General features: G+C 36.6%; 1 protein-coding gene across 1 annotated transcript; it reads left to right on the top strand.

Annotated features, from left to right (window-relative positions):
* The first annotated feature begins 205 nt into the window (after nucleotides 1-205).
* Nucleotides 206-9,625, top strand: dnajb4.S (DnaJ heat shock protein family (Hsp40) member B4 S homeolog). The gene is given in 3 exon segments (NM_001094459.2): nucleotides 206-651; nucleotides 6,842-7,416; nucleotides 8,531-9,625. Coding segments are annotated over 3 exon segments (1,020 nt in total). The 5' UTR covers nucleotides 206-440; the 3' UTR covers nucleotides 8,765-9,625.
* The last annotated feature ends 493 nt before the right edge of the window (nucleotides 9,626-10,118 follow it).

Genomic DNA, 10,118 nt, shown 5'->3' with positions numbered 1-10,118 from the left:
CATTTAAAGTTTAGTATGCTTTGTATGACACTGGACACTAAAATAACAGCACTGCTAACTGGCTTAAAAATAATCATGATGGTAACATTTGTATAAAATGTTACCAGTTTTCCTGTTCGTAATGCTTATAAGATCGTCATGAGTTTAGCATGGATTTGCTGCCTCTTTAAAAATAAAGCTTTGGCTTGTTTAAAAAAAAGAGCTAGTGGATTCTACATGCAGCATAGACGTAACTGGAGGCAGAGAGCTGATTTTTCTCTATATATGAGCAGTAGGGGAAGGAATCCTATCCCAGTTAATTCTAGTACTCTGGGGCAAACCCTCATCCGATCAGACACTGTTTCTCACATTTGAATCAATCATTAGATTTTAAGAGACAATCAAGGCAAAATAATCTTTTTATCCAACTATCTTTCAGATCTCAGTTATCTGACAGGAGCATGGGAAAAGATTATTACTCAATTTTAGGGATTGAAAAGGGAGCTTCGGAAGATGACATCAAGAAATCTTATAGAAAACAGGCTCTCAAATGGCATCCAGACAAGAACAAATCTGCTCATGCGGAGGAGAAGTTTAAAGAGATAGCTGAAGCCTATGAGGTGCTAAGTGACCCCAAAAAGAAAGAGGTGTACGATCAGTTTGGAGAGGAGGGTAAGTAATATCTTATGATTATACTGGAAAATAGAACAATGCAGAATGTTTACCTCTTCTCCCCTCCATGTAAGTTGGAATGCAGTTTTGTAAACCCTTTAAATATATAGCTGGGAGGTATATATTGTTTCTGTGATTTAGCAAAGCACTGTTGTAGTGGACATGTGACAGGGGGGTAATATTTGATCTAAGGGGGGTTACACTGAATTTAACTTGCTAAGCGCGTATACCTTTATTAATATAAAAGAATTACATTGTATATACAGTGGTACAAGTATAGATTATTAAACATTATTTCTCAAGCATAACAGTGATGCATTTGCCATTCTGTTATAGAAGCTGTAAAACAGACATCTGTTTTTAATCTAATATTGCACAACATTGTAAAACATAGAAAAATGCATATAACTGTGAGCATAGATAAAGCTATTTTATCTCATTAAGGTTTAATACTGAATGCCTGTGTTGTGCTAATATGCAACCAATGTTTATTTGTGCAGGCAACATAGGCACAAAACTGTTGGTGGATAACGGAGGATGATCCTCTTGGTACCATACATTTTATAGAAGATGAGAGATCTGTCTGTAACTGGCTTCTTGCCCAGAAACCTAGGAATTTACATGATGTCATCAAATACCAGAACCATTTCTTTATACTAATTGTATCTAGAGAATATCTACAAAAATGTCCAAATAAGCTAGAAAGGAGTAAAATGTCACCCATGGTACACTTGAGGGTAATTTAAGTAGCCCCAAGAACATGGTAAATACAAATCCACAATGCTTCTGTTGAAAGCTAGATCTACCATCTGAAAACCTCATGGGCTAAGTTCAAGAAAGGAAAATGGGACACATGTGGCTGACCATGCTAGTATTACTATTATTACTTCACAGAGATTAGTGCAAAGTGTCTACTATATAGATTTCTCTTGTTGTAAATATAGACATTTCAACCAATTTTATTTTTTTGTAGTCATCCTGTTTTGGCCCCGTTTGCCCAGTCAGCCATAGTAACAGCCCAGTCTCATCCATTTGCCCAGTCAGCCATAGTAACAGCCCAGTCTCCTGCTCCCCATAATTTACACCCAAATTCATTTTGAAAATACTTACCCACCAAAATTACTTCAGGTACAGACAGAGTTGTGCAGAGTTGAGAGCAGTGCTGCCATCTGGAATCAGTAAGTTTACAGGACCCTCCCCTAAAGGCCTGCAACGTAGAATGGGGTTTCAATGCAGAAAATAAAAGACATGTGAATGCACAACCACGTCCCTTATTCAGCCAGCCAGCCGTGCCCCATTGTACCAAACCCCTGTCACAACTAAACCAAACCTGCTCAATCAGCTGAAAGTACACCCCCTTTCGCATCCCACAAATCACACCTTTACATAACATGGAGTCCCCTCTACCCCAGCCTCTGACCTCAGAACCCTCTGTACCTTCCTGATGGCAGCCAAGTTGAGAGTGTGTGGCATATCTTGAGGTGTGGTCATAATGGAGTATGGCCAAAACACTTCCAAAAAAGTACTTGTTTCACTCATTTCTTTATCAAGAGTAATGTCACAAGTATGTGCCTTAATAGTACAGGTAGGGGATCCATTATCCAGAAAGCTCCGAATTACGGAATGGATGTCTCCCATAAACTCCATTTTATCCAAATAATCCAAATTTTTAAAAAATTATTTCCTTTTTCTCTGTAATATTAAAACAGTACCTTGTACTTGATCCAAACTAAGATATAATTAATCATTATTGGATGCAAAACAGCCTATTGGGTTTATTTACTGTTTCCATGATTTTCTAGTAGACTTAAGGTATGAAGATCCAAATTACGGAAAGATCCATTATTATCCAGAAAGTCCTGGGTCCTGAACATTCTGCACGGTCCCATACTTGTACATACCAGATCGTGGCTAATATATGTATGTGACAGGGCTGCATTGATTTCATTTAAATTTAATTGCAATACATGCATACCTTCTAACTGAATATTCTAGACATGTGCCTGATCTGATAACCCCAATCTTATGTACAGTTGCACTCGTACATTTTTTAAAAATCTTTTCATGAATTCCTACCTTATATTACCTACCTTACCTTATATTATATATAATGTGCAGAGTTAACCCAGCACCTGCAATTAAATCATGTCTCTGCAACTAATTTCTGTAAAGAGCAATGCTTGGCATTTGAATATAGCACAGGGAAATTTTTTTTTAAATTGTTGCTGGTGGTCATCATGGCAAACTGTAACTATCACGCCTTATTTTTTTGTTTTTGAAATTGTGCATGAGTTAATCAGAAGTTGGGAAAGTATGCAGATCTGTATCTTAAAATACTATGCTGGGACAGGTGGAACTTGATTAAATTAGAACAGGGGTCACATTGCAGTCTCAATGATGGTCCGTCCTTACAGACAGTGATGTTCATACACTGGCAGCAAAATGCAGGTGCCATGCCAGTTTTATGACGCAATCCTTTAGGTTTTACAAGGGAGGTGTAGTTCTACCTCTATCTCAGCTTAACTTATGACTAGTGCAGAACATGATTCAATGCAACAGAATACTGTATGTGGCAGTTCAGCGATGTAGTAGCAAAGTCTTTTTTGAAATCATCTAATCCACAGTAACAAAATTTCTGAATTTCTCCATATGCCATTGCCCTTGAAGACAGAGACGTTAAATTCATAACTTGAAAACTTGCCCATGAGCTAATAAAGCCAAAATCTGCTTTGTTTAATTTACGCAATCAACGACATAACACTGCAACAGGCCCCCTGCCAAAACCCCACCAACAAAATATCTTTGATGGGGCCCAGCATGAACAGCAAACCTAACCGTGCCCCATTTGGGGCCTTCCTCTATAGTTATGCCACTGTAAGCAACTGTTATTCTGTATATTAAATCCTGCTTGATAAGGAATTATCTGACTGTATTGAGTAGGGTTTATGACAGAGGAGTATGGAACTCTTTTGTAAAATCTTGCAGAGGCTGCATGACAAAGGATATGATTTCTCACCTACATCATTCATCAGTAAATTAAGCTGGTCTGGTTATGAATGCTTTCTTGCTATAAACTCCAAAATAATGGCAGGCATATCCAGCCACATCCCTTGCCCTGCCTACCCAATGTGGGTGTTTTGAAACTGGGCAGAAATAATGTACATTATGTTATGGGCTTCCAGACAAAGGGAACCACAGTCCTTAGCAGTCAAGACCTGTGCCTTCAACGATGCCCCGGAAGCTCCCCATCTTCTTTTCTGCTGATTCACTGCACATGCTCTGTGCTGTGATCAGGGACAGACACACAATATACTGAATATGTACAATATAAGTGTCACAGGCTGATTAATAAATAATTCAGATTGCTGGTACATAGCAGCTTAGAAACACACAGTATTTAATAACCAGCCTGTAGAATTAGTTTATATGACAGGCAAATCTTGTTTTCTGCTTGTTGATTTGTGACAACCCCTAAGCTTAGCTTTTCAACAGCTGCTCAAAGTACACTGAGCATGTGCGTGTCACAGACACTCCTATTAAAATCCAAGATGGAAAACTTCTGTGACAACTTTGAAGGCCTGGATCATTACTACTACAGAGATGCTGAACTTTTAGGCCGGTTAAATAAACAAAATATGGCATTTCCAGCTATATTAATTTTTAGGGTTTAGTTTTCCTTTAGTATTGTAGTGCAGATTCACAAACCTGCCCCTTGCCTTCACAACCATATTTTTTGAATATCCACATTGCTAGGTCATTGATAGTGATCATTCCACTGCTTTATGGATATCCAAAAAAATGCTGTTTGCAACTATCTGATTGGAGGGTTGAGAAGCTTAGATTATGATTAAGAAGAGAATCTTAGACTATGATTATTGAGCTGTCCTTAACAGTTTAACAGCTATCATAGCATAACCTAAATTTACCAAGCTGCCTTAAACACTATACAGAATAAAGTGATACTTGTGCTATCTGTGGTTTATTGTCCTTTTTCCGACATGTTCTGCTACTCTTCTTCTGACATGCATTATTATTACAGTAAACGTCTTCTAAATTAGAAGTTCTTTAACATAAATGTATTATGCAATGCGTGTTCAAGTCTCTGCAGTTGATGTAATGCAAAAATGTACCCTGGTAAAGAGGAAGATTCACCTTCATTGTAAAACAATTGTTAAATGTAATGTATACAGCAATATTATAAGGCAAGCTACAATTAATCTTCATTTTTTTTAGTTTTTGTGTTCTTTGATTTGTTTTTTTGTATTTATCACATTACAAGCCAAAGTCAGAAATGGGATTTCTTTATGGGAAAACCTAAGAATACTACTCCAAGCAATGTTTCAGGCTTCTTAAAGCCCTTTCTCAAGCCACATTTAATGTAATCATTTAAAAGGTCAAAGCACCAATACACTGTGATGTCATATCCTTTTCTCCATGTTAACATAAATGTTGGGTGTATAACCAACAGGCCTCGAAATGTGTTCTTTTTACAATTCCATTTTCAACATAAGAAATATTGAAAATACCTGATACAAAATTATGCAAATACAATTTAGTACTTGTCTGTGGATTTAGCAGAAGGACATTTTTGGGATCTCTGTTAACTCATTTGTGATTTTTGGAGGGTCCCCTATAAAGAAAATCAATAGGTTTATTCAAGTGGTAGCGTTAAAAAAAGGCACAAGAATGAACCCTCCTGTACAGAGGAGGTATCATGATATCTGTTGAGCTAATTCTCCCATTTTTAGGATATAGGGAGGTTTTAAACGGCAAAACGAATAGATCAACTTAGCACTGTTATTTTTATATCCTGCTCACACACAGATAACCAACATTGTTGTCATCCCAAATATTAAATACTGTGGCTTAATTTGTACCAAATTGCATCTGAATATTTACATTGCTGTGGGGGGGATTTTGGTTAATTGAATGTTTGGTTTGCATTGCAGGAGGTTCATAGACCATAAACATATGTCTTCAACAGCTGTTACCGAATATGCCTTTGATAATGCCAATTGATACATTGTTAATTAAAGCATAAAAATCCTTTTATACAAAACAGTCAAAATTGAGCTGCATGGGCATCTGGCTGCATAAAAAAATATCCCTGCAGCTTTTCTCTGTTCTGGAATGTAACCTTCTATCAGAGCCACCCACTCACAGTTTATTCTAGGAAACTCCAGGCTTCGTTACCACATGTTACATTTTGTCTCTGATGTCTTTGGCATTGTCAGTGAGCATCAGTTACATTGTGCAGGCCTTTATAGGCAACTAATGCTTAGGTAAAGATTATCTTTTTATTATATCTGTCCTTAGTTATATACTGTGTTTTTTATTCAGATTTTTTTATATTTTTGCAGAGCATGTCTGCATTTTTCCATTTCCATTTTCTTTGATCTGTAATATTATGAGATTTATTTAGTCTCCACATTGAAATTTGCTTTGATTTTTTCAAGTCCTGTGTTGTGCGGATTCTTATACCATGCTGACTCTGGTTTGTGACTTATCTTAATATCTTTATAAATTACAGTAGGGGTACATTATCCACTATATACTGTATGTATATATATATATATATATATATATATATATATATATATATATATATATATATATATATATATATACAGTGAAATGCAAGTGGCAAATTAGAAAGGCATCTGCCTTCTGCTGTTCTCTTCAGTTGCATCCTCCCATCACTGCGCACATTGAGCTTCTTTGGCTGAAATCTGTTCTGCATTGGAAGTAAGGTCAGAAATATTGGGTAGTCTTACTGCTTGTACAGGACTCCTCTGCGCCCTGTGCCAGATGAAACTCTATAACATGTGTCTAAACAACTTGTTCCTCTGTGTAGTAAGGGTTGGATGGTATTGGTGGGGCAGGGTGTAAAGTGTGAAAAACAAGATGGCTTATGTCTGGGTTTTAAGCTTTGCACCCTATAGTTTCCTAGAACATATTGCAGAGACCTATGTAAAAGATTAATGTGAAATAGTCAGAAAGATGTTGGTTTCTGTTCTGCCCAATGAAAGGCATCCATCTTTCAAACTAAACACGAAACCTGCTCACAAACACTTTAGAAACATTAGTTCAGAATAAAAGACAGAACTAGGACAACAAATCAAATTCTGAATTAAAAAATGACGAGCCATGCTTTAAACTCTTCACTACTTTTCTTTTTTTGTTATTTTAGGACTTAAAGGAGGGTCTGGAGCACCAGATGGACATGGTGGAAACTTTCACTATACTTTCCATGGCGATCCACATGCAACATTTGCTGCATTTTTTGGTGGAGCAAACCCATTTGAAATTTTCTTTGGGAGAAGGATGCCAGGAGGCCGGGAAGATGAAGACATGGAGTTGGATAATGACCCATTTAGCTCATTTACAAGTTTTAACATGAATGGGTTTCCAAGAGAAAAGAATCAGGTTGGTAACCAGTTCTGCCGCAAACAGGACCCACCCATAATTCATGACTTGAGAGTGTCCTTGGAAGAGATCTACCATGGTTGCACCAAAAGGATGCGGATATCCCGGAAAAGGATGAATCCCGATAGAAGATCTGTACGGGCTGAAGATAAGATTCTTACCATAGAGATAAAGAAAGGTTGGAAAGAGGGCACCAAAATTACATTTCCCAGGGAGGGGGATGAAACACATATGACCATTCCTGCTGATATTGTTTTTGTTGTTAAAGACAAACCTCATGCACATTTTAAACGGGATGGGTCAAATATTGTGTCTCCTGCACGCATAAGCTTGCGTGAGGTAAGTTATTTATACAAATGAAAGTCATATTTTTGATAGCTATTGAACTGACCTCAGATTAACATTCACTGGTGTGATGGTTGTGCGACAACTGATATACTTTTGAAAGATATGACACCATCTTACTAACAACTCTTTCCCTTAAAATCTATTCATTTTGAATGTTCTTAATGAAATGTTATCCTGCACCGTGTTGGTTCTATATCTATTTAATGCTTATTATTTGGGTTGGTTGGTGTCACGGATATAGTACTTCCAGCCGCACGTGACTTTAAGGGGCAGATTTACATAGGGTCGAATATCGAGTGTTAATTAACCCTCGATATTCGACTGCCAAATGTAAATTCTTCGACTTCGAATATCGAAGTCGAAGGATTTACCGCAAATAGTTCGATCGAACAAAAAATCGTTTGATCAAACGATTAAATCCTTCGAATTCTTTCGATTCGAAGGATTTTAATCCATCGTTCGAACGATTTTTCTTCGACCTAAAAATTGTTACAAATCCTATGGGGCCTAAGTAAATTTATTTACTTACCTGAAACCCCTGGCCAGTGCTCCTATCAGCAGAAAATGACACCGGCCCGGGGTTATACCAGCGAGCACCACCGATCTCTTCTTCTGTCTTCTCGCGGCTGCGCATGCGCATTAGAGTGAAACTAAAAATTCAGCTTTTTCATTCTACTGCGCATGCGTCTGCCCCTGGAAATTTGAAGACAGAAGAAGCTGGAAGAGGATTACTCTGTGGTGTTCGCTGGAATAACCCCGGGCCGGTGCAGTTTTCTGCTGATAGGAGCACCGGCCCGGGGTTTCAGGTAAGTAAATACATTCACTTAGGGGTGCCTAACATTTGGCACCTCAAGTGGCTAATGACTTTCCTTCTCTTTTAAGTTTGCAGATTTCTGCAATTCAAATGTAAGCATAGGTATTGGCAGGTATATTCTGTATAAATACACATATTACCTGCCATCTCTGGCTTTGCTGACTGTATAAATGTTTGAAGTAGTTGTCAGATCTCTGAGATGTTTTTGCCCTCTGGCATTGTTTGATAGAAACACTAGTTTAGATTACACAATTGTCTATGATACAACCTAATAATGTATTTATGTCCCAGGCTCTCTGTGGATGCTCAATCAATGTGCCAACATTAGATGGAAGGAGCATTCCAATGACAATAAATGACATCATCAAACCTGGTATGAGACGGAGGATTATAGGATATGGACTCCCTTTTCCAAAAAACCCAGAACAACGTGGAGATCTGCTGGTGGAATTTGAAGTTATTTTCCCAGACAGCATTCCTCAGTCATCAAAGGAACTTCTAAAAAGACATCTGCCTGTTTCTTAGAATTCCCCGAATAGTTTAAGGATGCCTTACCTATGCAAAGGATTACTGTATGATAATAGACTTTTTGTGCGTTTATATATTTTGTTCCACAGGATCTTCATTGATTTGTTCAATGATTTGTCCTTCATTTTTTTTTAAAATACATTATGATATCAACAGGCATTAAGCAGAATGTATTACTCCTTTAAATGAGCATTTAGCTCATTTTTGGTAAAACTTATGACTTGATATATCACTTTAGGGCTGTATGTGTCTGTACTGAAGATGTTTCAGTTTACAGTCTATTTTTATAACTCATCAATTGTTTATTATAGCTTTTATGCTTTTTATCTACAGGTGTATGAATTCACGCCAATGATCTTTATAGTAATATTATGCTTTATAGTGCAGTGCATTTTCTGTCTGATCATACTAACTGATGTGTAACTGATGTGTAAGTTGCTTAAAAAAAGGTATGGCTAAGCAGTTCGGGGCTAGTTATAATAATTACGTTAAACTCATGTCTCATGCATCAAATTACTGATCTCAGTAACTACTGGATGTTTTTTTTAATTCAATACTCCAATTAATTCTTTTAAAGAACAAACATTTCACAGTGTATATGGAATCACTGAATTTATTGGAGGTGCAGAATAGACTGCCTGATATCCATGAAAAAAATAGTTTTAATTTATACTTACATGGGTTGTTTTTTGAGGAGAAACTCTTTTGGATGACAGGCCAATGTTTATTATGGTGTCTAACCTGAATGTAGGCAGGGAATGATGAACTTAGTACAGATGCAGATTAAAATAGATCACCGCAAGTCACAAGTCATCTTTGGTAGCATATTGAAATATGAGACATAGAATACCATCCCCTGTAGTCTCTGTAATGTAGTATATATATATATATATATATATATATATATATATATATATATATATATATATATATATATATATACCTTGGGTGCTGAGTGTTCAGCTACTATGCATGCTTTTCTATAACTCAGACTGCTTCTCATTTGCTATGTAACTTTATTGTTATTTTTACACTGTATGCCAGATTCTTGGTTAACAGAACACAAGTAATGGCTATAGAGCTCTTCTAATTTTAAAGAAGTTTTAAAATAAAGTAACAACAAAGAAGAAAAAGGGAATCTAAAAACAAAAATGTCTGTACTTTATTTTTTTATGTACATTAAATTCCTGTAAAAAAAAAAAAATCAAGGAAGCGATAGTAATGTGGTTATACATATTAACTATAAAATGAAACAGGTAAATTATTGGGAAATTTTGAGAAACCTGGTGGATTATCATATATCTGCACATATGCTTTGAAAACCATATTGTGATAATTAATGATAAGTAAT

Source organism: Xenopus laevis, chromosome 4S, assembly GCF_017654675.1.
Source record: "Xenopus laevis strain J_2021 chromosome 4S, Xenopus_laevis_v10.1, whole genome shotgun sequence".
Lineage (NCBI taxonomy): Eukaryota > Metazoa > Chordata > Amphibia > Anura > Pipidae > Xenopus > Xenopus laevis.
The sequence above is the reverse complement of the archived record's forward strand: the minus strand, read 5'-3'. Positions and strand labels throughout refer to the sequence as shown.